Source organism: Chrysoperla carnea, chromosome 2 (genome assembly GCF_905475395.1).
Source record: "Chrysoperla carnea chromosome 2, inChrCarn1.1, whole genome shotgun sequence".
Lineage (NCBI taxonomy): Eukaryota > Metazoa > Arthropoda > Insecta > Neuroptera > Chrysopidae > Chrysoperla > Chrysoperla carnea.
In genome coordinates this window covers 25,030,151-25,058,072 of record NC_058338.1, presented here as the reverse complement: position 1 = coordinate 25,058,072, position 27,922 = coordinate 25,030,151, and the positions used below count along the sequence as shown (strand labels likewise).

Sequence of the window (27,922 nt, the reverse complement as noted above, 5' to 3'; positions counted from 1 at the left end):
TGTCTGGAATTGTTTTTATTTGGACTACTTTTTGAACAATATTTCTCTCTATTTAAATGAGGACAAAATAATTGATAAATAAATACTATTTTTATTCCTCACTTCCAAAGTAGACGGTTATTAAATAAATACATTCATTTTATAAATCTTTGGCTTTAGTTTCTGAAAATAAAACGAATTTTAATGCATTCGTTCAATATTTGATAGAAAACTATCTCGAATTTGAATGCATTCCAAGTAATGAAGGTCAGATCGAATAACTTATGGTATAGCATAATACAGATTATTTCTAAATTTAAAAACAAAAATAAACAAAAAACTACTGCAATTTTCGAAATATATCTGACGTATATATTCAGAGTTCAGAAGTTCTGCCACACATTTAATCATATTTATTTATTGGACATGCTTAAAGGCTGACTGACTAGCTCTGTTCTACTACTTAACTGATTGACAGCCATAACTATTATTTATATGCAAACACAATGCTGCCATAGGGTGGAAAACTCCCACTTGTAAATAAAAACAATACATATATGCCAGATAGTTATAATTTATTGTCGAATACTTTGTTCTGTACAATGGTTTATGCTAATAATGAGTTTATTTTATTAACAAATGGTTGTAGATAAGTGTTTAAAATATCGGTTAGTCCTGAGTTAATTCCATTTCCATTTCCAAGTATTTCTTTTAAATTAGATGTTAAATAATTTTTAACCAAACTATCGAAAAGAATGTTATTGCCAACCACTTTTACCTAAAAATAATTACGTACATTTATTTCATGATAAGGGATGTCACATACTATTGGAATAATAGAGCCAGGTAATATAGTTCTGTTTAAATTCTAAGAAAAATCTTAAGCACTATTATGATACGATGTTCCTTAAGACTTATTACTGTCAGCGCTCGCATTATGAGCATTTAGCTCACGCTCGATTTAAAACAGAAAACTTATGACGAGAGTAAACGTGTAACCAGAAAAATAAACTTCGGAAATTTTCGAAACTGTTCGTGTACTTTCGCCAGAAAAGGCGTACTCCGTAAAATAAATAAAAAACTTGTGATAGAAGTATTAGAATTTAAAAATCTATATAACTTTGTTCTTGAATAGCATTAGTTTTGGGAAATTCCCATATATTTTGTCATTGCTTTAATAATATTTAACATACCGCTGAAGAATCGCTGGATAAAAATACATTTGCTTGTAAATCGTTTATTGCAATTTGATCATTTGTTTCTGATAACTGCCCAAAAATTGCAAATATAACTTCTGAAAATGCTGCTCTAAAAATTAAACAAAAATGGTTTAACAATTTAGTCAAATAGTAATCGCCTAGAAGTTGTAACGGGCACAGAGTAAGTAAGTAATACGTTTCCTATTAATCATTTAATTCATAATCTATGGCTATTGGATGTTGCTTTTTCAATTATATTTATCAACATCCGGGATAAAACTTCTTTTCCCACTCATATTTCGTGAGATAAGAAGTTGATTGCACGCATAATAAACTCCTTTTCTAACGCAAAATGAGTTATAAGAAGTTCACAGGTGTAGATAAAAATTTCTACAATTTACGTGTGATAACGCTTTGTAAACGTACTTCTGTGACAGTCCAACTTGTTCTAGCACTGGTTGAGTAATTTTTGCATGCGTACGTTAATAAATCCTTGTCTCATTTATAACGTAAATAAATATTACATGACTACTTGTTATGAGATTTATTCGGTAAATTAATTCAAATCGCTGATCCGCACTCCCACGGAATATCCTCTCCGACTAAGTTCGCCAAAATAAGGCGAAGTGAAGCACCCATCACCACACTCTCGTCTTACTTTTTCAAGTATCTCATTGCAAAGGCTGACACTGAAATGGCAACAGCTACAGCTGTGGTTCTGTGTAAGTTATAACAAAACTTTTGAACATAATTGTTGTATGTCAACCAAACCTCAATAGCTACAACTAATCACAAGAATGTGAAAATGATACTCGCCTGTAAATTCTTGAGACACTCTACAAGTATCATCTCAACATTCTCGTACCTCACCCAATTTTATGTTTTTTTGCGACATTGTGGAGGAAGCATTAGCGATTAAGTTCATGCCTTTTTATTTCATCGATTTTTAAGCTTCATCTCCAAGACTCAGTCATGATCTTCATGCAATAAATTCATAAGAGCTATGGTAGACTAGTAAATTTTTTGAGACAGAACATAAAAAGAAACCCTCTAAAATTTATTATATAACTATTTAATCCTTAGATAAAACCGCCGTTAAGTCAAACAACAAAAATGGAAAATTATGGCAAAATACCTTGTCAAAAAAAACAAACATCTATTGGTAGTTAGATGGTTTTTTTTTTTTTCAAAGATTGTAATGAGTTAAATGTTTAGCAATTCTGTCTCCCAATGAAAGATTGTTTGCAGGCTCATCTAAAGGTGAACTTTGTCTTACTACTTTAGCTTTAAATATGACAAATTAAATATTAATGTAACTAACAAAACACTTACTGAATATTGGCTGTATACTCAAATTGAGGTAAATCAAGAGTTCCTTGTATTGATATTTTAGGAACTCTTACTGCCCCTAAGAGTCCACTAGTTAAAATTACCAAAGAATCATCGTAAAATGAAGACAAACCTGTTACAGTTATGTCTGAAACAGTTGCTTGATATCTACAATAAAAGAAGAAATTATTAGAAAAATACAAAAATCAACATTGTTTTATACACAAAAAGAGATTACTCATTAAAAATATCGATGTTGAAAGATTGTGGTATAGAAATTGGATCTAATGATGGTAGACCAAGTTCCTGAAGTACGTTTACAAGGTCTTGTCGATTATTCTTGACAAATTGTTGAATTTTGTTCCTTAAATCAGTTAAATCAGCATTGTCTGTAAGTTAGAAATTTTTCTTTATTTTTTATATGTAGGTACTTTCTCTCTAAAGAGGGACTGGGATAGACAAAGGTGTATAGAAACACTGAAATACTTCTTACAATTTTAAGAAATTGTTCACAGCAGTTCTCAATATTTGTGTCAAGATATTTTAAATGATTTTTATGTTGGTGATAAAACTTTAACAAACAAATACCGAGCAAAGCTCGGTCATTCAGGGACTACAACAGAGAACTTAGGCTTTTGTTAATTGTATCAATATATTGATACGGAAAAGATACAATAATATTATTAGTGATTAGTAATAATAATAGGACTAAACTTACTATTATCGCCTTTTACGAAACTAATAACAGCCACAAAACACAAAATTGCAATGAATTTAGCCATTGTACAGAATATTATTAATAGGTTATTAATAGGTATTTGCCTATTTATTTAGCTGATATTTTATATGGCTAATTAACAATAGTCAACGTACGTCACTTTTTGAGAATTTTTTAAATAATTTTTTAAACTTTTTAATATATCAGAGTGTCTAATAAAAACGGGACAAATTAGTAGGTAATTAAAAGGGACCAAAAAGAAAAGTTATTCAAACTCTATTTCGATTTTATGTAGAAAAAGAGAGCAAATCACAAATAAGTTTAACTTTCAGTTATCGCAGTGAACTTTTCTTTATAACAAGATATTATAACTCTTCAAGTTAAAGTTGTATTTTTTAGTGTTTTTACACCGATTAAACTACTAGCCTTCAAACAATTTAGAAGTCATCATTAAAGGTCATTAAAATGTATCCAGATAAACGACTTCTATACATATAGAAGTCGTTTTTTTTTTTAACACGAGTATAGTTCCCTGTACCAAGACAACAATTTTTGAAGAAAATATTATTTAATCAAAATATAAGTATGCAGAAGTCCTTAGTTATCCTTTAATAAGGTCTCTCTCTCTCATCAAAGGTAAATTATCTACAGAAAAATTTTTCAAACAAATACTGTTTGTATCAAACGCGGATGTCTCCTAGACATTTTTTGTTGGATCTGAACCTTGAAAGTCAGTTAAGAGTACACCCAATCTCGTTACAAGTAGGAGATTAAAGGAAACTTAAGGTAGGAAATTAAAGAAAAGAAAAGTAGTTAGTTGTTCTTTACAAAAAACCAATATTACGATTAATGTAAAAATTTTCCGTACACGAAAATACCTTGACATTTTTAACTCTACTTGATTATGAGATAGAGTTTTCGGGTTTCTTTTTTGATTTTCAAAGTGCATTTTTTGGAAAACCTCTTCAAAATTCGAAATTGAATACAAGTGGACTTTGCCAAGAGTGTTTTATAAGTATTTATTAAGTTATGGTACCATTTTTGTAACACTCAATAGCTACAACAAACTGATTAAATATTTCACTACAAAGTCACATATTTATTACTAATAAATATATATTGCATCCAATTGAATACATACATATGGTTGGCTTGAATATTTAGATAGCTTTTTAGATTACAATATGGTCCGGATTCGAATCGATAACCTATTCCATTTACTTAATAACTAGCAGAACTCTAACTTTTTTAAAAATGTTAGTTTTGGTTCTATAGGTCCAATCATTGTCCATGATACTCGCTGACATTGTAACTTTCTATAAGTGCAATCGTTACATTAACCTGATTTTTATATTTTTGGTTAAAATCACCCCAAATTTTTTTTGCTTTTTTCTCGATTTGATGAAAGGCCATAATGAATGGCACCCCTTAAAAAATTGCAAAAAATCGAGGAATTTTTTGTATCTACAATTTTGATAAAACTCAGTATATAAGGTTATTTTGACCCAAAAAGTAAAAAAATCGGTAGCGTTTGATGACTGGTCAAATAGTTTTTGAGATACGGACTAAAATCGAACCGAACATTGCGATATCTCAGAAACTCTGCATTGTAACTTATTATAGGTGAAATAATTTTTAAAATCGGTCAAGTAGTTCATTCAAAAATGACGAATTTTCATACAAACTATCATCCCCTTTTCACCACCAAAATTACAGAGTTTCATATAAACTTTCATCTTCAATTTGGCTTTCTTAAAGAATGAATTTTTATGAAGAAAGTAAAACAAACATTTGTCTCAAACCATGAGCTCATATATCAAGTTTTATACTTCTAACTTCAAAAATGGCATACTTTGATATAAACTTTCATCCCCTTAAAGAATGAGTTTTTTGAAAATAGTAATACAAAAAACTTTTGTAGTCATGCTTATATATCATTTTTCACATTTATAACTTCAAAATTGACCAAGTTTCATACAAACTTCCAGCACTCATTTTAACTACTTGAGGGATTAATTTCCGAAAATCCTTTCTTATAGCACACTAACGTAACTTAGGGAACGTGAATTAATTTTTAAAATCGGCTATGTAGATTTTCAATTAATCAACACCATGAGCATAATTTTTAAAATGTAAATTTGTAACTTCTGTGTTAAATCGCAATATATAGCAAGTACCGATAAGTGATGATTTAGACAATAGCTCGATATAACTGTTTTTTATTTTTTTTTCTATATACGATATCTTGTGAGAAAGAGCGCTCCTTTGGCAAAGGAAGTCTTTATGATGGTATAGTAAGCAATTTGAAAAAACGATGACAAGAACAAAAGTTAGATTTATTTTATTGATCTCGGTTTGCTAATCAGATTGGTATCAGGTTTTGCCAATCAGATTGATCACAATTTTGCCAACCTTATGATTTTTTTAAAAATGAGGCTGGGAGCTTTATATGTAAGATTTTATAATATAATTAAAATATGAATGATTTTATCGGCTCATATTGAACGGATTGTAGATACAAACATCGATTTTTTTTCTTTATCATTTTCAGTATGTATAATTGCGGTTTTATGATCTTTATTTAAAAAAAAAAATTACAAAATATCTTATTTTAATTTGTGTGTGAATTAAAAATTAAAAAAATGTAGATTTAATCCTTTGAGCGTAAGGCGTTTTTTGATAGGTTGTTTGAATGGTCCTATAATTCAAATTTGGTAAGCATGTTAATGAGGGATTATATCATGTGTAAGTCACATATTTTTTCATAAATGAGTGTGATTTGTTATAAAATTGTCATAATAGCTTAAATACATAATACTTAAGCCTGATGTGGATATATCGAAATTTGGCGCTCAATAGGTTAATAATATTAGCATAATAAGTAAAACAAAATTATTTATGCCAATAAGTTTATTTTATAAATTAATTCGGAATAACTTTTGCCTAATGCTGACGTTAAGTATTTGGTTACAACATCACTGAGCGCTGATTCATAAATAGTGCTGTCATTGTTAATCACTTTATTCAAATTATCTCTTAAAAATTTGTTTATGAAATTATTTGTCCATTGATTACTACCAGGGAATCCAATTACTTTGACCTACAAAAAATATAAGATGAGTATTTTGTAAGTTTTGGTTTCTTTCTCACTTACCATTGGTACTTCATTAACGGTTATATCTACATGCACTTCACTAAGTGTAATTTGATTATTCGAAACTGATACATGTCCGTTAATGGCGATCCAAACATCTGAGAGTAACGATCTGAAATATCGAACATACAATTGGTATACTAATAGACTCAAATATCAAAACTATATGGTACAGTTATGTTTCAAAATTTTCTCAAAATTTCAAAACTAAATAGTAATGTTAAGAACATAATTTGTTAAGAACAATAAAGGACATATATATTATATCTCCTTTAAGCGATTTTTTGCCGAATGAAAGCATCATACAACGATTGTTTTCTAACAATCCAGTAAACAACTTCTCCGATCGTGTGTTTTACAAACTAAAGGACGTGATTTACCAACCAGTGAGCATTTTTGTTCTGCAAGATTCTCATGACTGTAAATTTTATTATTCTTCTATAGAGTCTTGATGTTGTTTCTTAGAATAATTTTAAGCTACAGCAAACTACAGACCATTAACATTCGAGTTAATTATAATTTTGAACTTACTCAAGTGTGCCTGTATAGATTGATGCACCCACGGGTATTGTAAGATATCCTTCCACTGATATTTGTGGTACTTTCACTGTAAAAATAAACAATCCATTACTTAAAATATCGAGAGAAGTTTCGTTAAATGTGGATAATTTATTGACTTTGATATTTGAAACTGTTGCTCGGAACCTAAAAACAGGAAAGTAGATCATTAAAATCAATAAAATATATTTTATTAAAAGAAATATTTACGGATCTGCATTCAATTTCATTGGTCCTGATATAAAGAGAGGGTCCAATGTTGGTAGTCCTTTGAAACCATCAGCGAAACTTTGACGATTATTCTGAAGAATTTGTTCAATTTGTTTAGCTACGTCCGAAAAAGGACTCTCTGCAAAATAAATTTACAAATATATGTTTTGGAGGAATGCCAAAAGAATCAATATTTATATAATTTATTTTATTAAAAACAAATCATTATATTTAAAATATCTCTTTTTACAAGTTTATTTATGCCGAAATTTGACTTCAAATAGACTCAATTTTTTAATTTAAATTGGCGTATGCTATTTTGCTCATTTTGCTCAATTCAATAATTTTTGAAGAGGTCAATTTTTAACCAACATCTGCGAACTTCTAACTGTTGAATAATGCTGCCTCTATTTCATTGAACAAAGAGAAGGTAGTTTTAACAAAATTCAAAGTCTTATTGGAGCTTACGGCGGACAGAAACATTTGAAATTTTTGTATTCTGCATCCTTTTCTTATTCAGATCTCGTCTGAAAGGAAGCTTTAAAGTTTTAATATACTACTACATTGGAGTGACAACTGCATTCGAAAAACATTATGAAAACTAAACGAATTTGGAGCTCGCGATACAAGTAATTGATCTACGCCATGGAGAAATATTTTCGATTTGAGTGAAATATGTTATAGCCTATACGTGTACTTACTAATATTCAATTGCGCGACACTTGCTAAAATTAGACTTACAAAACACAAGGTTGCAATGAAACTATTCATTATTATTTTTGTATTATTTCACTATTAATTATAATTCTACAAAACCTCTTTGCTATTCAAGGCTGCTTTATTTATATCACTAAATTATTTTTACAAACTCTTATTTACTTTGATTATTTTTTATATAGAGGGATTCATTACTAGGAAAACAGTTATTAAAACTATCATTTTGGTACTTTGTTGATTTTTAACTAGATTCTATCGATATGTAGACTATTTGTCGACAAATAATCATGTATGAGTGACTCCTACAAAACTTTTTCCACAAACACATATTTATATCAAATATGGTGGAAACGGTGGGAAAATCAGGACGCACTTACGAAAATGAAAGCCTGTTGTAATAAAAAATACATTAAGATTAATTTGAAACATTTTTATGTTTTAGAAATAAAATGACAAAATCATTTTACTTGATACTTTTGCGAATCACATAAATCGATAGAAATGGGTTCAACGACATATTAAATGGAAAGGTGTTAATTCCTAGAATTATCAAATCTAACCCAAAAGTATACGAACAAATTTGGGTGACGTCTGTTGAATTTTCTATTAAATGTTAAAGCTTAAGAAATGATATTCATAAACCAGTTTGCTTCAGCGCAAATTGTTGGATGAGACCGAGAAAGTAAGCTTGAAACAGAACTTCAAGATATAATAATTTAATCTTTTAATTTAATCATTATCTTATTATAAATTAGATTTTATAAAAATTTTTTCTTTCAAAATGTGAAGCTCATATTTTTTGAACTTTTTTTTAACACTCGATATAAATAGCAACCTGAATAAATGTTTATCTAATAAAAGCTGATGGAAACTGAATAAACTGCTGTTGCTGAATAGGTATGTAAATTTTTCTTATTTAAATATTATTTTAATACTACTATTTTAATATTACGTAACGAATGCTTAAATCTTACAGTATGTTTTTTTCGTAGCGGATAGTTTTTATGCCAAACAGTTCAAAAACTAGATATTTCGATAATAGAGAGAGGAATTGCAGTTTTATATAACCGTTAAATGTGAAAAATAATGATGTAAATAAATTAGATAAGTTTGCTATTATATTTAGACATTTTTTTAAACTGAAGACAAAAAAACGAGATATTCACAAAGAAACTGCTTTTCGCGACCCTTGACGTTGAGACAACATTTGTACTATCAAAATAAAGGTTTATACAAATATTCAGCTTATTCCGTTTGATTCCAAGGTTGATCTTCTTTTTTTATTAAGATGATCGAGTTATTATTACACTTAAAATATTTTAATACTTAAATTTTCACTAAATTTTCACTAAATTTTCATTAAATTTTCATTTGGATTCTTTACTTAAATCATTTAGTACAAATAAGTGAATTATGAGCGACGTGGCTTAGAAAACACGAGCTGAATTCAAACGAGCTGAAAAAAATCATAACATGAGCAAAACTTTTCAAAATTATCTATAAACATGTTGAATTTATTCCGCAATTTTAGCATACCTTTTTTAAATCTAGCCCGTGAGAAATTAAAAAGTAGTTCGATTTGAAAGGCACTATGATTCATCGGTCATCAACTCTCCTCTATATGTTACATAGTTAAGAGTCGTTAATTTTCTTATTTTATGAGTAATTATGCTCAAATTTGCTCAAAAATGTAAATTGTCATTTTAAGCAACTTTTGTTTGAAAACGTTTTATTCAAGTAATAAAATTAATTTTCATTAAATTTGATGTTATGCAGACATTTATAATTTTTCTATTTTATCATCGGGTTCGTTAATCATCAATCCCGAGACATCAATTTAAAGTCATTCTGTCAAATACTTAATAAAATATTTCTGTAATGCAAACGCAATTACAAATAGCCAACAACATTATGAACTTTGTATGGAATTTAAAAGCGTCTAATTAAATGAATCTTATAAATGATTTAATTAGGCGCAAATTATATAGTATGAATTTTATGAGAATATCAGTTAAGTGTGTGTGACATGTATGAATATATGTTTTTCTACCTTTCTTTACTTATATGATGTATAAAAACAAACGATTGCGTAATCAACACTGTGTTTACATGGTATTTCAACAATTAAATCAGTGAATTGTTTGTTTTCCCTTATTTCACCTAAATCTTTAATTTATATTAATAATATACGGAAATTTTCTATTTTTCGATTTTGTCTTTAATTACCTGATAAAATTTGATTTTGAAAATTTGAATTCCCTTATTTCGGGAATGAAATGACTTAATTCCGGATTTAACATAGAATAGTATTATTAAAAGACTTACCATAGGCAAATTTTTTAAAAATATTTTGTCTAATACTTAATGGGAAGCCATTTATGTCATAAAACAATAAATTTATGTCATAAATCAATAGAAACTAATATTTGATTCTCTGATTCTTCAATAGTAAAAATTAGTTTAAGATATAGAAATAACAAATAGAAGTCAAATTTCCATTTTCTCACTTTACAATGTGATACTCCCGGAGTTACTTGCATAAACATATAATAAGTCTACTCGTTATTTCGGGAGCTAGAAACATATTTTTCATAAAAAGTAATTATTTTTGAATTAATAATACCAAAAAAAAAAATCATAATAAAAATAAAAACATATCCAGTATAATTACCTTACAACTATCTATGGTTTTTACTGCTTCTATTGGTATAAAATATTTTAATAAACTCCAAATGAAAAAGTGTTAAAAATGATTAATTTTTATTTTTCCTAATTACGGTATGCTCTCGTAATTAGGTCACTATCACTAGATTTCAGAACAAAATTAAATTAATCATAAATACGAGGATTAATAAATAATAAATTAAAATAATTTGAAAAAGCTTAAAATGATATATTTATTCGTTCCAATCAATATTTTAACATATTTAAATATAATTTTTTTTAAATCCAACTGATCACCGAGTTTTTGATCTGCTCGGGCATTTAAGGATGTACGACCACCAAGGCAATTTGAAATAAAAAGCCTCATTTTTGTATATGAAGTTGGACTAAGTCTAAATCAATACTGAAAATTTAGGGGGGGGGGTGTTGTCCGATTATTTAAATAAATATCAAAACTAGCCAATGGAAATTTAAAAAAAAAGCTGTTTAAATTAAAATTAAAACCTTAATACATTATTGAAATTAAAAAAAAAAACGTTGTGTCAGACTAATTAAGGATGTATGAGCACGGTAGTGGGGACACTTTTAAAAAAAATATATTTTCAATTTTGATGGTGAATTATGTAATAACTTGCTAATATACGACGAAAAGTAAGATTAAAATTTTTCGTTATCTTAAGTAATTTTCAAAATATCGAAAAATGGAAATTTTGTTAAAATATTTAACCTTCGATATTGCAATGCAATATCGAAATATGTTATTCATAGTTGCAAATAAGGTACAAATAATACACTAAATTTAAAATTGCCTTGGTGCTGGTTATTATACTAAGTTAAAGGTAAGTTATAAGGATATTTTAAAGAAGGATTCTTTTGTGGGATAATCTTTATGTAAAGGTGTTTGAGTCAACTAATTATTAGAAGAATTATTAAATGTTAAAATACGCACTTTATATTGTTTTATATATACAGATTTATTTCAAACCAATTAAAGTACAATCTTTTATTTTATTTTATATTTAAGTTGTTCAATTTACTTCAATTTGCTATCATGCCAGCCAAAGAATTTACTTTATTAACAAATTTTGAATAACTTGTACCTAAACCCGCTGATAGATTTTGATACACAAAGGCATCAAGGACTTCTTCATATACATCACTATTAGCGTTAATCAAATTGCTCAAATCGCTTAGTAAATATTGTTTAGTAAATTCATTCAACACACCAGGTAATCCCAAAACTTTGACCTAGACAAAATTTGATTTATTATTTTATAATCGATTTTGTTTAATTTAATTTTTTGCACTTACGTCTGGAATGGTACCGACGGTTATATCTGTATGTATTTGGCTAAGTGAGAGACGATCACTTTGAACTGAAGCATATCCATTAATTACAATCCAAACATCTGATAATGTTGAGCTAAAACATTACAAGAGAAAATCTTTCTTTATACTAGTGTTATCAGAATAACAAGAAATTAAAGACCTGCTTTCTTGTTTTTTGAAAAACGTTAGCTTTCGGAGAAAATGCGACTTAAAAATATGTCATTGCCAACCTGTATATGTCCGTTATTAATTACTTTATACCAATTGAACATAGCCCTATCAATTTCAGATTATATTTTAAAATTAAAAAACATAAAAATCAGCTTGGACGAACCAGCAAACCAGAACTGGGACACTATCACAATTATGGTACCTAGAAGGCTAAAGAGGGTGTTTTCTAAAAATTTTCAAAAACTTACGCAATAGTGCCTTTGTAGCCTGGTCCACTAGCAATCGGTATGTTGATGTCTCCACCTACTGTAATATTTGGTACCCGTACTGCGAAAATGAATACTCCATTACTTAAAATATCGAGGGATGTACCATCAAATGTAGATAATCCTTTTACTTGAACATTTGAAACCTGTGCTTGGAATCTAAAACAATGTAACGGAGACGATAATCAAATCCATGATAGATCAGTTTGTATTTTAAAAACTTACGGATTACCACTCAAGTTAAATGGTCCATCAATAGAGATTGGGTCTAATTGAGTTAATCCTTCGAATCCATCAGCGAAAGCTTGACGATTATTTTGGAGAATTTGTTGAATTTGTTTGGACAAGATGTCGTAAGGAGTTTCTGTAAATGTGAAATTTTCTTATAAGTAGACGAGTTTGAGTATTAATTTACAAAATATCAAGAGAAGAATCAAATGTAATAATTGAAAAACCCACTGGCTATAAAAATAATATTTTATAATAATATTATAAGATATTTTTTCCATTAATTTTCGAAATTTAAAACCATTTCAGTTAATTCAGATATATTTAATTGATTAGTTAATTTCCTAATTAAAATATGATTATTCAAACAATACTTACTAAGATCCCCATTTACGCTGCCTACAACAGCCAAGCTTACGAAACACAAAAATGTAATGAAATTGTTCATTGTGATTTAGAATATTATTTAATTCTATTGTAATTATCGATTAATTAATACTCTATATATACGGCTAATTAATGGTCTACGTCAAGCTTGCTTATTTACTTTACTTTTCTTTTATTTAAAAATGCTAATTTCATAAAATGCATAGTGTGATTGTTATTCAGGGTGTTACATAAAATAGCTCCAAACAAAATACAACTTCCGTCTTTCATAGAATTCGTGATAATTCTGCAATAGACTTGGGACCTAGATTTTAATTGATTGAGAATTGAAAAACCAACGTAGCTATAAGGTCTGGCAAGTACTAATACACTTACCTTCATCTGAAAATTAAAAGAAAATCGTGAAATCTGAATTATAAATCTAGGTCACCGGCTTTAAGTGGGGGAGAGATTGAGCTTGCGTCGATTGTAACTCCATTTTCTTTAAAAGTATTGTAAGAGTACCGTACTCTCGATAAACACCTGGCTTGATATCTATACATTCCAAACGAAGGTGCATAAAAGTTTACAAGCAAGAAACCAGAAAGGGTTTTCAATTTCTTCTTAATTGTAAAGGATGACTTAGAAGCATAGAAGAAGAGGAATTCGGAGAAGAGCATTTAATTAAAGTGTTGGTTTAACTTCTATTACCTCAAGATCTATTAAAACTTTTTAACAAATTTAAGGATTAAATTTATCGAAACTCCTCGTTCGGAATAAATATTGTGAGCAATGTAAACATCTATGCATCTTGGAATACACATGCAGAATGCTTTTTTAACGACATATTTGAAATCATAGGCCCCACAAACTTCTGTTTTTCAACATTGGGATGATTCTAATCATAAAACATTTACCAAAAATAATAACTTTAATAACATAGGTACTCATAAAAGTTTTTTTCCTATACGCGGCTGCAATCTATGCAGGCGAAAAATTAGTGTTGTTTTCTTAAAACAAAAGTTATTATTATTTGCTTGAATTAAAACTAAAAGAAAGCATTTTGATCCGTTTAGTCGCAAAAATTTGGCTCTCTATTTTTGTGTTAAAATTTTTTATTTATGATAAAAGTTTCGATGGATAATGTAATGTGAAGAAGATATATGTATAAAACAGTAATTTTGATAAATTTTGAGCTAAATAGATGATACGACTTTCTATTTCCATGCCCTCAAGAATATTTTCAATGTTCTCCCGAAGTAAGTAGTGGTCAAGTGGTGAAATTGTTTGCTCTAGAACAGCTTGATACCCCAAATTAAGTAGTGAGTGATTAATTTTTAAAGTAAGGATCGTTCGAGCACCTCCTGAACGGCTCGGTACTCGCACATAAGTCGAAAGTAATCATATTTGGAAACTATAACGAAGACACAGCTCGGACTGTAATTTCGTTTCTTCAACTGATCAATCCATCAAGTGACTATAACTTTCAATATTAACCACTAACAGCTTAAATAAATGTACCAGAAGATGGAAAACAAGTACACTACTTGGCAGATAGGCGCAGCACGTATCCTATCTTTATTCGATCATCTCTTCAGCTATTATTCATTTGTTGATTCAGATATTTTTGAATTCAAATTGGCAGCATTACCAAATATTTTCTTTATTTTAACATTAACGTTGGCCCTCGAAATACTTTTCTAAACACCCAATAAAAACAGCGACAAAGTTGAATAAATATTTGGCTAAAAACTGGCAAAGGTAGTTGAAACACTTGAGTAGATATTGAAATTTTTATTAAGTAAATATTATTAGTATTATATTACAAATACATTTGTTTTTCAAGAGATAAAAATAAGTTTGGTTGAAAAGGTCGTTTTTATGTGAAAATCCATAAATAATAACAAATATTGATTATCTTTCTTTTCCTTTCCCCCTACATAAATTTTCTTCCGTCATGAAATATCGGAATTTTATCCAAAATAGTAAAACGATACTGAAAATAAAATTAGTAGTTAAGCATTGTTTTTTAAAGAACTTTGTTCCTAAAGAACTCAATTTAGGAAAAAACAAAGTCAGAGACGGCCTTAGATATACTTTCAAAGGAGAAATATCAAGCGCAAAATGCTATTTATAGTCAAAGAACCGAAAATTAAAGTTTAATGTGGATACCATTATTACATCCTATATAAACTAATCAACATAATGAATTCTAGGATAGTCAAGACAAATATTTGTAGATATTGAAATTTGAAAATCAAGTTGACATTTTTAATATCATACCGCAAAAAAAGTATACAAATATAAAGGTATAAGCATGAAAAGCATCAGTATATAAGGAAGATATAAAACTAGAGGCTACATCAGTTCTCAACTTAAAAATCAATATTCTACTTGAAATGGCTGCTGAAATAATGCCATTTATACCTCTAAACATAGGTAGTAAACATAGGTGTGAAGATCAATTTTTTAGGTGTTGGCCGAAGAAAAGGGAGATATTGTTTTTGTACTAACTGATGTTAGAATTTTGAAAAAATTTCTTCAAATGTTCATCAATCCTACCTAATAGATGTTAAAATTTATACATAAGATCAAAAAATACAAAAATATATTTTATTTTGAAAAAATTCAAGGTTTTATACTTTGAGAAACCCCCCGCCCCTTGTTTATCTATCGATTTTTCTCATTAACGAACTTGACCTTTCAAATACCGAAACCCATCTTGAGAATTTTAACTAAAATGAATCAAAATATTGCGATATCTCAGAAACTCATCTGCATCCAATCATTAAATTAACCTGATTTTTATACTTTTTGGATCAAAATTACCACTGAGTTTCATCAAATTCCAAAACCAGATTTTTTTGCAATTTTCTTGATTTTTTCAAAGTGTACCCCTTAAAAAAATTGTAAAAAATCGAGAAATTTTCGGTATCTCAATTTTGATAAAACTCATTATATAAGGTAATTTTGACCGAAAAGTACAAAAATCGGGTACATTTGATGACTGGTCGGATAGTTTTTGAGATACAGACTAAAATCGAACCGAACATTGCGATATCTCAGAAACTCTGCATCGTTACTTATTATAGGTGAAATAATTTTTAAAATCGGTTAAGTATTTAATTCAAAAATGACGAATTTTCATACAAACTATCATTACCTTTTCAGTACCAAAATTACAGAGTTTCATATAAACTTTCATCTCCAATTTGACCCTCTTAAAGAATGAATTTTTATGAAGAACGTAAAATAAACTTTTGTCTCAAACCATTTGTCTCATATTATAAAGAGGTTTCCCAACATACCACTTGTGAGAAGATAGCAGAATAATTAAAATTCTCTATGAATATTATAAACCACATAAAGTTAACAATACCTTGGTAACAAAACAAACAACCGTTAATCTATATTTGTCTATAAAATTATTAACATGGGTTTCCCATATACGAAATTCACATCCCCTTTTTAATAACTTAGGTGATGAATTTCCAAAAGAAATTTCTTCTTAGTGCTCACTTACGTCATTCAAGGAAAGTGTGAACAAAATTTCAGGCTTCTAGACCCAGCGGTTTGAGCTGTGCGTTCAAACTCAATTTTTAAATTACATAAATATGAATCATTTTAAAAAAATTTTGCACTTGATGGAAGTTTAAATTGATATTTCATATGCAGATAGTAGATACAGATACAGATACTTTAAAAAAAAAAATAGTATCTAGATATAGATACAAGATACAAAAAATGTATCTAGATAGTATATTAGATATTTGTATCTAAGTATGTTACAGCACTGACGACTGTATGGTTGTCTTATAATTAATTTTTTTTTTCCTTCCTGTTACAATAATGCCTTGTAGCAATTATTTAACAAGTGTCGAGCCTTATTCTTGACATGAAAACATGACTAAAAGTTTATTGGAATATTGGCCCAAAAACGATTTTCTTTAGACCATGTGGGTCCGAATCCGTTAGGCTTACGAAAAAATGTTTTTAACAAACAGTTTTCGAATAGTTTTGATTTATTGCTAACAATACTGTTCAAGAGAAAGAGAGACAGAGAAAGAGAGTAACTTTAAGGGACAAAAAATTTCTTCAAAATAAATAGGTACCAAAAGCTCTTGCCCGAAGCATTTTTTCACAAACCAAAGTATTGAACGAAATTTGTGGCAGTTTTCGGATTCATATTCGTAAAAACGTTGCGTCATTTTTTGACGTCAAGAATAAGCTCCTTTAATGGCTGGCATTTATTCGGATAACCCCTGTATTTGATATTTAACCCTAATAGCTACGGATTACGAATCTAGGTTAAAGTTCAAAAAAAAAATCTTAATTCATAATTGTTTTATTTATTTTGTACTGATTTAATTCAAATAATTATGAAAATGGTACATAATTATTACACAATAGTTTTCTTATGGGTTGCTTACATTGTTAACTAATTTTGTATAACTTGTGCCTAAAGCTGCACGTAGATAAGTTATTATAACTTCATTTAAAGCTGCTTCATAAATGTCACTTTCATTGTTAATCATGTTACCCAAATTGTTGGTCAAATATTGGCTAGCAAAACTATTTAAGAATTTGCTGTTCTCAGATAATCCAACTACTTTGACCTAAAAAAAAAATGATTTTATTTATTTACAATGCTTTTTTATACAAAAATTTGTTTATAGCTTATGGCATACCCTTGGCACTTCATCGATGGATACATCTGAATGTACTTCACTAATTGATAGCACATCTGCTCCGTCAACTGATGCAAATCCATTAACGATTATAGTCATATTTTTCAAAGTTGCTCTGAAACCAAACAGAAAGTCAACAAATTTTACACAAAAAAATTGTTAACTCCAGCCAAATTTAGTCAGTTTGACAAATCGATACGTCAGAGGAGTCTCAATACACGAAAGTTTTTGATTTTAAACTGATCTTCATTTTTCATATACTACAAAAAAACGGACTTGAAACCGTAAAATAATCTTAAAATTGAATTTGCGAAAACAACGAAAGTAAGTGAAATTCACAACTAGATTAAAATTTTGGAACATAAGGTAGTCTTGGAGCTCTCCTGTAAAGATTTATAACAGATAATTTCAAAAGAGAAAAGAAAAAAAACATACTCAACGTCACCACGATATGGCATCTTTGGATCTACATCGATTTTGAGTTGTCCGGCTACAGTGATTTCTGGAATTTCTACTGCGAAAAACCATATTCCGTTGGCTAAAATTCTTAGGAATGTGTCATTAAAGGAAGATAATCCAGTGACTGTGATTGATTCTACTGATGCAGTGAATCTAAAATAATAACATAATAAATATAACATTAAAAATTATTTCAGCTTTCTGAATTTAAAAAAAAAAAATATAATTACGGGGAAGCATCTAGACGAAATGGTCCTGGTACGGTGACTGGGTCTAGTGATGGGAGTCCATTGAATCCATCAGCGAAATTTTTTCTATGAGATATGAAATATTTTTCAATTTTTTCAGCTAAACCATTGTTAGGGCTGTTGATTGCAAAATTGGGACTGGCTACAAAAAATAAAAAGCTTAAATAATTTAAAATAAATTAAAATTTTTACTCAAATAAAAGAAGCTTTGTTGCTGATGTTTCTCTATAGAAATTTTTAATGCCTTTTTTTTTATAAATCGAATCGATAAATACCTGAACAGTTTGTACGTAAGACGGCAAAGTTGTTCGATACGATTTTGACTACAGCGTCTCAAATTTCCATCCGTTCTAAATGTCAAATACTATGCTTTTTAAGGCCTATCTATCTATTAGAGAGTTTCAAAACGTTCAGAGTTTCAAAATATCATTTTTTAAAATTTAGTTTTATGGAAATCAGTTCATGAATTTAGATCAATAACTTTTACTAACCATAATTTTATAATAAGATTAACATTAAGGTTGATGAAGGAGCGCAAGCTAAACGAATGTAAATAATTAGTAAAATTATACTTACTGAAATCTCCGCTACCTAAGACAGCCAAGCTTACGAAACACAAAAATGTAATGAAATTGTTCATTGTGATTTAGAATATTATTTAATTCTATTTTAATTATCGATCAATTAATACTCTATATATACGGCTAATTAATGGTCTACGTCAAGCTTACTTATTTACTTTACTTTTCTTTTGTATGAAAATGCTAATTTCATAAAAATACGTAGTGTGATTATTATTCAGGGTGTTACAAATTTGATATTCACTTAGACTAGAAAAATATTAAAGGATATCGAGTAACATGTATATGCTTAAAAAAGGAAAGAATACTAATTAAAATATGAACTTAATGCCCCTAAGATTCTCTGAGTGTCCAGTACCTAAAATCGAATTTTTTCAAAGAATTAATTTAAATACGGCATTTTTATCTGTAAAATTAGAAATCCCAGAAAATTTTAGGCCATACTATTAATTTCTTTTCTTCCTTCTACACTATGTTAAAATCAAGAAGCATTCTGTATCGATGTACCAATCCTTTGCAAGGATTCACATAATTAAAAAAGGTCTTCTGTTTTATAATATTAGAAAGAAGAAATATATAGCTAATTTGAGAAATTATGATTTTTAACTTATTTGTAATATTGATGTTACTTTGAACATCAACTCAGTTTTTTTAACACTCAATACAAATATGATCAATTTTATATATTTACCTAAAACTGAACAACAAAATACTACAGCTGAACAGATATTGAAATTTTTTTGTTCAAATATTTTTAAAAGAAAAACAATATTATTTTGTTTGAATTTTCAAAAACAAATTAAGAAAATGTTCAACAAAATGTCCAGTTCTAATTCTCGTTTTTCATATTTGAATGAACGCAATCGATCTCAGAAGTTATGCGCTTCATTTGACCAAACGAGCAACGTCTTTAAAGAGTGATTTTTTTTTAAATTTCCAGCTAATTTGTTCAAAAACGAATTGGAAAATTTAGAAAAGTCTTTTTATTTTTGGTACAAGTCAAAATAATGTGCCTTGTTTTCTTTTCCAAGGATGCTTTCAAGGTCCAAGATGATCAAATTAGTTTTTTTTTTAAATGGACCTATCTATTTTTATCCGACTGTCAAGGAGTGGTTATATTTTTCGCGGGTATCTTGTATGTATATTTGTAAATTTCTTTACAACCTCGTATCTTACAAACGGCTCAATGGATTTAAACATTTGAGGAATCATATTTTTCTCAAAAACCCAAGTGTTCTTATGATTAGATATTTTTTGAAAAAACAAAACAAAATGGTGGATTTTTAAAATCTGAAAAGAAAGGAACATGTCCAAGAGCTTACATAGCGACTTTTACAGTCGAGGCCCATTAAAATCTAGACCGAATGGAATTTTCGTTACTGTGTTTCATAATCATCAATGATTAAATTAACGTGTATATACTTAAAACAGTAAAGTTTATGTTGTTCTTATAATTATTATTTAAGTATATACGGCAAAATATTTATTCAAGTGCAAAGTTGATTAAAATTTAAAGTTTTTATTGATTATTTTCATTGATACAGTTGTGAATTACTTGAAGGTTCATTTATTATTACACTTTGTTTTTCTCCAACCTCACTTTAATAAAGCAAATACTTTGATACTTTGAAACCACTTACGTGTTTTAACTACCTATTTATGACTTCTTTCCATAATTTTCTTCGTTAGGAGCTAATCATCACTGACATTTACATTATTAATCTGTCTGCCAATTTGTTCAATTTTCCTTAATATTAACTAATTTTTTGCAAATTTTAATTTTAAATGGTTTTTTCCCCCAAAAATTTGCTCAGTTCAAATACTTCCATGTATGAAGTCAACAAGATATTTTCTTCTTAGATGCATGTCCTAATGCATATCTTATTTCTATTTACGATTCATAATATTGAAATAAACAAGTGAAAACAAACAATTGACTGAGTTAATTCTTGAAATACCATGTAAAGACATTGATACCATTTAATCACAGAAAAAGTAGACTCTTGGTTTCCAAACTTGCCTCGATGCTCAATAATCTCCAGGCAGGCTCGAATCAATATTGGCCTTATTTCCTGTATGGGTATCTGAATATTCTAATAGTATTCAAAAAGAAAGTAGTGGTATTGGAAGTCTAGTTGCGTCGTATAAATTCAATTTTATGTTGAGCATAAATTAATCACATAATGATACCGCTATTTTATTTTATTTTTTTTATCATGAAAAAAATAAAACAGCAATTTCTTTAAAATGATATTATCTAAAATTGTGAATAGAATTCATAAAAATTTATAAATAACTAAATATGATGAACAGGATAGTTTACATACCTAATTAACTTACTTTTCGTTATTAGAATAGTCTAGACCTATTATTCAAGCAAATTTAAATTTTATTAAAATGAGGTAAAATTTTAATTCGCCATTTTTCGATATGTCCAGCTGTTCAAATGGAAAAGATTGTAGAACTCTACGATTCATAAGGTTTGAAAAGTATTTTAAGCTATCAATATTTTAACTTTACTCATTTAATCATACTAACCTGATAACTTGCTCCTTTTTCACCATTTTTATAGAGTACAATATTTTACATTCTTACTTGTTATTTCTAGAATATAATCAAGGAAATATTCATATTTTTATTTCAGCATATTTCAACATAATAATTTTATTACATAAATCATTCTAAATTTATAATTTGCAAATTTTTCTTAGAAAATTATTTTCTGATGGAAAATAGGTAGTTAGATAAATAATAAGTTACTCTTATTATTTATTTATCATGCACACGATTTGTTTCTAAGTGGACATTACCTTGTAAAACGTAATAGTCAAGAACCGGAAGCTTAAAGCTTAACTATATGTTTTATTTACGTTTGGTTTTTTAAACTAAATTTCTATTCGAGATTGGATGAAAACGATCTACTTAAGGAAGGATATTATCGATACTATAGCCAAACGTTATAAGTATAGATGTCGAAATAGTTCTGGTTCCTTTTTTTAAGAGCATTAATATAAGCATAGGCCTACCATTTTTTTTTAATTTTGTACATACCAAATTTTAGAATTATTTAGTGTTTCTTGGTAGGAACATTTTTACATGAAACGGTAAATTACTACTATCACTATTTCCATATCTAACATGCTAAAAATGAAGACTAGTTGAAAACGAGCACAAAAGAATAATTTTTACATTTGTCTTATCATAGACCGGAAACACTAAAATTAATATTTTCGCCACAGAATCGCTTAGTTCTTTCTCATGAAAGCCTCTATCGATAAAAATTATAGATGACTTTGATGACAATACAAGCACTTTCACTCAATCTACCCTAAAATTTTTGGAAAATCAATCAATAATCCTGGTAAAGATTGGGCTTATGATGGTTTATGCGTTATTCTACAATACTTAGAACAGCAAAATAAACGAACATATTCCTAATATGCATGATATGGCCGATAGCGGTGATATTGCATTTATATATCGATAAGCAGCAAGACTATTTACAAATCAACAAGATATGCTTATCACTAATTGACAAAATATCATTTCTCTAAGATGCATTAAAAAGGCTTAAATTTTCAAGAAAATGGTATTATTTATATAGGGGTCTATTTATGCCAGAACCTTACATTAATCTTACCTTTTTAGGGAAATGAATGCAATGTCATTTCTCTAAGATGCATTAAAAAGGCCTAAATTTTCAAGAAAATGGTATTATTTATATAGGGGTCTATTTATGCCAGAACCTTACATTAATCTTACCTTTTTAAAGAAATGAATGCAATACATTTTAATAAACAGTTTACGTTTATTACTATTCGTCGGATGCCTAGTGCTGGTAAGAACAATCAAATCAATGCCAGCGCTTCCAGTAGATAATTTTGGCGTTAAAGGCGACTGTTGTGACTAATTTTTAATTGTTTACATGTAAATACTATAGTAAATTAAAACTATTGATCAATACAATTAATTAAACTTGTTGCGTTAAAAATTGTGAAAATAAGAAACGAAAATGCATATATTTTATAAATATTAAAAAATTACACTGACATATTTATTATAAAGAGTGTTCTCTGTTTAACTAGTCAAACTGAAAATATATATTTAATGCTACAATTAAGAAATAATCTAGTTTTATCATTTTTATTTATCAACATTTAAAAATTTGTTGAATTATTTTTTTAAATTAAAATAAATTTACTCCTTGTTTTGAGTTCTTAAATATAGTTTTTTTTTATTTTGGCTATTTAAACGGTGAACATCTTGCATAAACAGCTAATTAAATGTTAGTTATTGTATAATAATAATAAAAACAATGAGACTAATGACAATAATAAAATTATTTATTGAATTTGTATGTTTAGTTAGTTATTTACAATGACAACATAAAATAAAATACATGTAATAGCTGATATTTATGTAATTCAACGGTCATTAAAATGTTTTCAACTTACATACTTGTTACTAACTCTCAAAACATTAATTAATTTCTTTAACTCTACATATTATATTATACTTTATGGTTCAAGTTATAATAGCAGGTCTTCATCAGATGATAGTCAACGTAAAAATAATGACAATTTCTCGATACATTAATAGCCAGGAAAGCGACATTTTCTAAGTACACAATGTTGAAATGTCGAAAGAAATATAATATTTTTGTATATTTCCAATATTAGATGATAGGAAAATGGCTCTATGAGAAACTTTTTCTAACCCATCCTAAAATGTTCTTTGTATCTATCTGATCAAAACCTCACACGGCCACAAACATTTTTAATGAATAGTTTTCGAGCTACAGGTGATCAAAGCTACAGATATATTATAGTTTTAGTATATAACTAAAGAAATGACTTTCTTTGAAACTTTTTCAAACCGCCCCAAAAATGTTCTTCGAATCCTTCTGATCAAAAGCTCCCCCGGCCACAATATTTCTTAACGGATAGTTTACGGGCAGTCAAAACTACTCATACATCATAGTTTTATAGCCCGTAGCTTGAAAACTACTCGTTAAAAATGTTTATTGTTGTGAGAGCTTTTGATCAGGATGATCCAAATAACATTTTAGGGTGGGTTTTTAAAAGTTCTAAAGCGATACTGCAGAATGCTTATGATGAATGACTTTCGCCTAAACTGAAACTAGACTGGAAGGTTGTACTTGTTGAAAAAGTGTTAATGGGCAAAATGTTTTGTTGTTAACAGTTTATGAGATATTTGGAGTCACAGTTTCTATTTCCGCATGAACTTGTTTTGAGGATTTATACGTTAAATTCGATGAGTTGTCAATCGCTGGAATTAATACTATAATTTTATCAAATTAATAAAAATGCATGAATAAAAATTAAGCCAGGATGAGTCAAATATGAGGAATATATACAAATAAAATTTTAGGAACACAAATTTTAGCTCTTCATTTCCTACACACCAAATGCTTAAGATCATGAATTGCGTTAAATTTTAATAGCCCAATTTTTAGGCCATTGTAGGTGTTCAAGATACTGGTATATGTGTACCAGCTAGCGTCCTGTGATTTCTAGTATATACCAGGAACTACCCCGAACTATCAGTTCGGAAATACCAAAGTTACTCTCTCTTACATTCCCCATTTTTTTGTATCATTTAGGCTTACCCCTAAAATTTTATAATACTCTAGTCTATGACTTTCATTTGTATCAGTTGGAAATGTTTGATTGTACACGTACATACTAAGATAAGATGGATACATCCACAAATCAACAGCATACATTATTTTAAATCCTTTTTTACATCAAAAAATAATAATGATATGAATAAAAATTTAAAATAATTATATGATGATGATTATTGAACATGGTATGTCTAAGTACGTAAGTAATTAAACTCATCATTTATCAAGGTTGTACTTGTACAATAACAATTATTTACATGACATGAAACATAATAGAATAATTTTTTTATAAATAAAAAAACAAATATACAAATACCTAATACCTAATACTATATAAAATATATACCTATAATCCTTTTATTCTCATTGTATTTATATTATTTATATCTATATTTATATATAATTATATTCCTCCTCCATTAAATGTCAACTTGTTATATACGTTTTGATGGAAAAGCCAGGCAAAAAAAAATTCGTTGAATTTACTACAGCTGATCATTTGAGGTTTCATTATAGTAGTTGTGTACACACACATACTGCGTTCAGTCAAGCGAACGATAGAACAGGGTCAGATATATGCTATCGAAACGGTTAAATTTTACGTGGTACTAAAATGAATTTACTAAAACTGAAAATTGTTATACAGATTGTATTTGCATATAAATAACAGTTATGATTGTCAGTCAGTTAGGTGTTAGAACAGGGCTGGTCAGTCAGCCCTTATTTACGAACAATAAATAAGTAAGATTCATTTATGATTTTCGTGGTATTTAAATGAATTTCGTGGTATTTAAAATCAGTCAAACGTTGGAAGAGGGCTGGTCGGTCAGCTTTTATTTATGAACAATAAATAAGTAAGATTGACTGACCTTATGCAAGATCATTTTTGTTTTCTACTTTAGCCAAGTCTTCGCTTTTATTGGTCGTATCCAGACGAATAAAAAAAATATTTATAGTCGTATAAACAGTTAATTTGTTTATAACAAATTTTCCCCACATTGAGTAATGAGCCCCCACTTTGGAAATTCGGATTCACCGGTTCAAAATACACTCCTTGTTGGGTGGAACCTGTAAATGCATACGAAATCCACAAAGCGCCTACACTATCGATACTTGATCTTACTTTACAATCTACATGTCAGTTTTCAATTTTACTTTACGATTTTAGCTCGGGTTAAGAAATAAAAATCAAAGTACCATTCCATTGTATTCAATGTCATACTAACGACCAAACTATTTTTAAACACAAAAATTAAAAAAATAATAATAATTCTCCACTATCAAGCTGTTCCAACAATTTGTTTTTTTCAATCTTGTGAAAATTTATTAAACAAAAAATTTTGACTTTTTTGGTGTACAAACATAGGTCAAACTCAATTGATAATTTAAATTTTATTATTAATTAATTGTAAGTGATAAAGTAATTTTGTTGTGGAAAATTTCAGCTTTTAATTAATATACTACAGAGATGACCAGGAATTAAGTTAATGAACGGGTATTATGGTCCGCTCCCGGACCACACGGCTTTTATTAATTTACAAAATTTCAATATTTAAAAAAATTTCTACTTGAACAAAAATTAACTTATGAGGTTGGTCACACTGGCAGATTCTGGAGAAGTTTTATACCCGAAAAACACTTTATTGCCAATATATTACCTACCAAAAAAGATTCTTACAAAAAGTGCACAAACACAAATTGTTACAAAATAATATTAAATTTTCAATATAATATACATATAAAGTTTTTATTATAAACCATAAGTTTATATGTCCATCCATACTATTATATTAATAAAGTAGTTTATGGTTACCATGCAAACAGCCTGAAATAAAACTCATGCAGGATGCCAATATGTAGAATTGGATTACAGTTTATTAGCTGGTTTCCGAAATGATAATTTTTAATGATAAATATTAACAAGTCCTTTTTAAAGTAATTGGCATTTTTTCGACCTCTGGGAAGTTAGTCGTGTAGACTACAAGGGTCGCACTCACACGTCTTCAGTACCACACCGACTATGTACTGCTAATTTATTTTAAAATTATTATTATTTTATATTACAAAACAATAGCCTACATTATCGATTTTTCAACAGCTAGGAATTTAATATTTAATACCTAAATGCATGGGTAAAGTTGAAACAGTTATTTCTGTTAATTTTCTTGAACGTTAATAAATGATCATTACTTTATAACTATCAGGTTGATTTATTTTATCTATTAAATGATCTGTTTCAATAAATAAAATTATTTATACATTATAACATAGGACATTTTAGATAATAATAATATAAGCAGTACGATGGAATGGACGCGATATGGATAACATAACAATAATTGCAACATATAAAACTTTAAATGTACGGTTTAAAATAGCATATATTCAAGTTTACTGTTAACTTCGAACTTACCTACATTTAACTATAAACATTATTAGAATCATTTCATACTTATATATGTTTAATATTTGAAATATTATAGGTACAATCTAGTCAAAAAATATTGAGACAACCTTCATCAACTGATGTGGACACCGCATGATTGGACATCCCACACTTATAAGTGACAAAGGTTAAGGAATAGTAAAAAAAACTTAAAAAGACACAATTTTGTAGCTCGCTGAACTAAAACGTAGAAAATAGTTTCTTTAAGTTAAAAATAAATTGTGATTTAGAAAAAAAAACACCCCACGGTTTTCTACGACAACAAATTTGTTTCTAAATAACTCTATTATTTGTTATTATTTTTAACTTATTATTTTCTACTTATTAGTTAAGCTAGTTACAAAAACGTGTTTTCTAGTTTCTTGAACTATTATTTATTAATATTATGAAAATTTATATGCGCTTCCACCAGAATTTTATGAATTATTTCTATTATAAAATCGTTCATCGTGAAGATAAGATCCTGATAAGGATAATCGGGAAAACTTATTGAATTGTCGTCAACCCTTGATAAGTTTGCGAACTTTCAATGCAATCCGAAGTTTTTAAGAGGATGAAAAACACGTTTCGATATCGATACGTACAACGACATTTAGAAGGGTCTAAGTTGTTATGATAGTCCTTAATCCAAAATTTCCAGATATGGCTCGAGGTATTATGGACAATTTTCAACAAGAACGCTACTGATGAAGAAATACAAAAAATTAAGTGCACAGTAAGAACCGTACTAAATTTTAAATTTAATAAATATACGACTAATTTTTTGTGGCTAATGCGAAATATCTAAAATTTTAGAAACATTTAATTTGAGTATGAAACCTGCATAAAAAATTACATTACAAGATGTATTTACTTTTAGCACATTTCATTTCCATTAAAATGTCGAATTAATTCATTTAAAAAAATTCTAACTCATGAAAAACACTAACAGAACGTCTTATAAGAAATTCTCTCAGTTTATGAGG

General features: G+C 28.3%; 4 protein-coding genes across 4 annotated transcripts; all 4 read right to left on the bottom strand.

The window, feature by feature from the left end:
- Positions 1 to 543: 543 nt before the first annotated feature.
- LOC123293810 lies at positions 544 to 3,351 on the bottom strand. Its single transcript, XM_044874744.1, has 5 exons — positions 3,226 to 3,351; positions 2,746 to 2,896; positions 2,511 to 2,675; positions 1,173 to 1,287; positions 544 to 757 (listed from the first exon to the last, which is right to left on the bottom strand). Exons 1-5 carry the CDS (start codon positions 3,287 to 3,289, stop codon positions 587 to 589), a joined length of 666 nt encoding a protein of 221 aa, XP_044730679.1. The 5' UTR covers positions 3,290 to 3,351; the 3' UTR covers positions 544 to 586.
- A 2,441-nt stretch (positions 3,352 to 5,792) lies between these two features.
- Positions 5,793 to 7,980, bottom strand: LOC123293794. Its single transcript, XM_044874706.1, has 5 exons — positions 7,849 to 7,980; positions 7,148 to 7,286; positions 6,911 to 7,084; positions 6,380 to 6,491; positions 5,793 to 6,325 (listed from the first exon to the last, which is right to left on the bottom strand). Exons 1-5 carry the CDS (start codon positions 7,916 to 7,918, stop codon positions 6,122 to 6,124), a joined length of 699 nt encoding a protein of 232 aa, XP_044730641.1. The 5' UTR covers positions 7,919 to 7,980; the 3' UTR covers positions 5,793 to 6,121.
- Positions 7,981 to 11,551: 3,571 nt separating this feature from the next.
- LOC123293795 lies at positions 11,552 to 13,038 on the bottom strand. The gene is made up of 5 exons (XM_044874707.1): positions 12,901 to 13,038; positions 12,520 to 12,658; positions 12,277 to 12,453; positions 11,840 to 11,951; positions 11,552 to 11,776 (listed from the first exon to the last, which is right to left on the bottom strand). Exons 1-5 carry the CDS (start codon positions 12,968 to 12,970, stop codon positions 11,567 to 11,569), a joined length of 708 nt encoding a protein of 235 aa, XP_044730642.1. The 5' UTR covers positions 12,971 to 13,038; the 3' UTR covers positions 11,552 to 11,566.
- A 4,198-nt stretch (positions 13,039 to 17,236) lies between these two features.
- Positions 17,237 to 18,997, bottom strand: LOC123293745. Its single transcript, XM_044874646.1, has 5 exons — positions 18,860 to 18,997; positions 18,266 to 18,425; positions 18,012 to 18,188; positions 17,577 to 17,691; positions 17,237 to 17,504 (listed from the first exon to the last, which is right to left on the bottom strand). The coding sequence occupies exons 1-5, from the start codon at positions 18,921 to 18,923 to the stop codon at positions 17,304 to 17,306; spliced, it is 717 nt and encodes a 238-aa protein (XP_044730581.1). The 5' UTR covers positions 18,924 to 18,997; the 3' UTR covers positions 17,237 to 17,303.
- Positions 18,998 to 27,922: the final 8,925 nt, after the last annotated feature.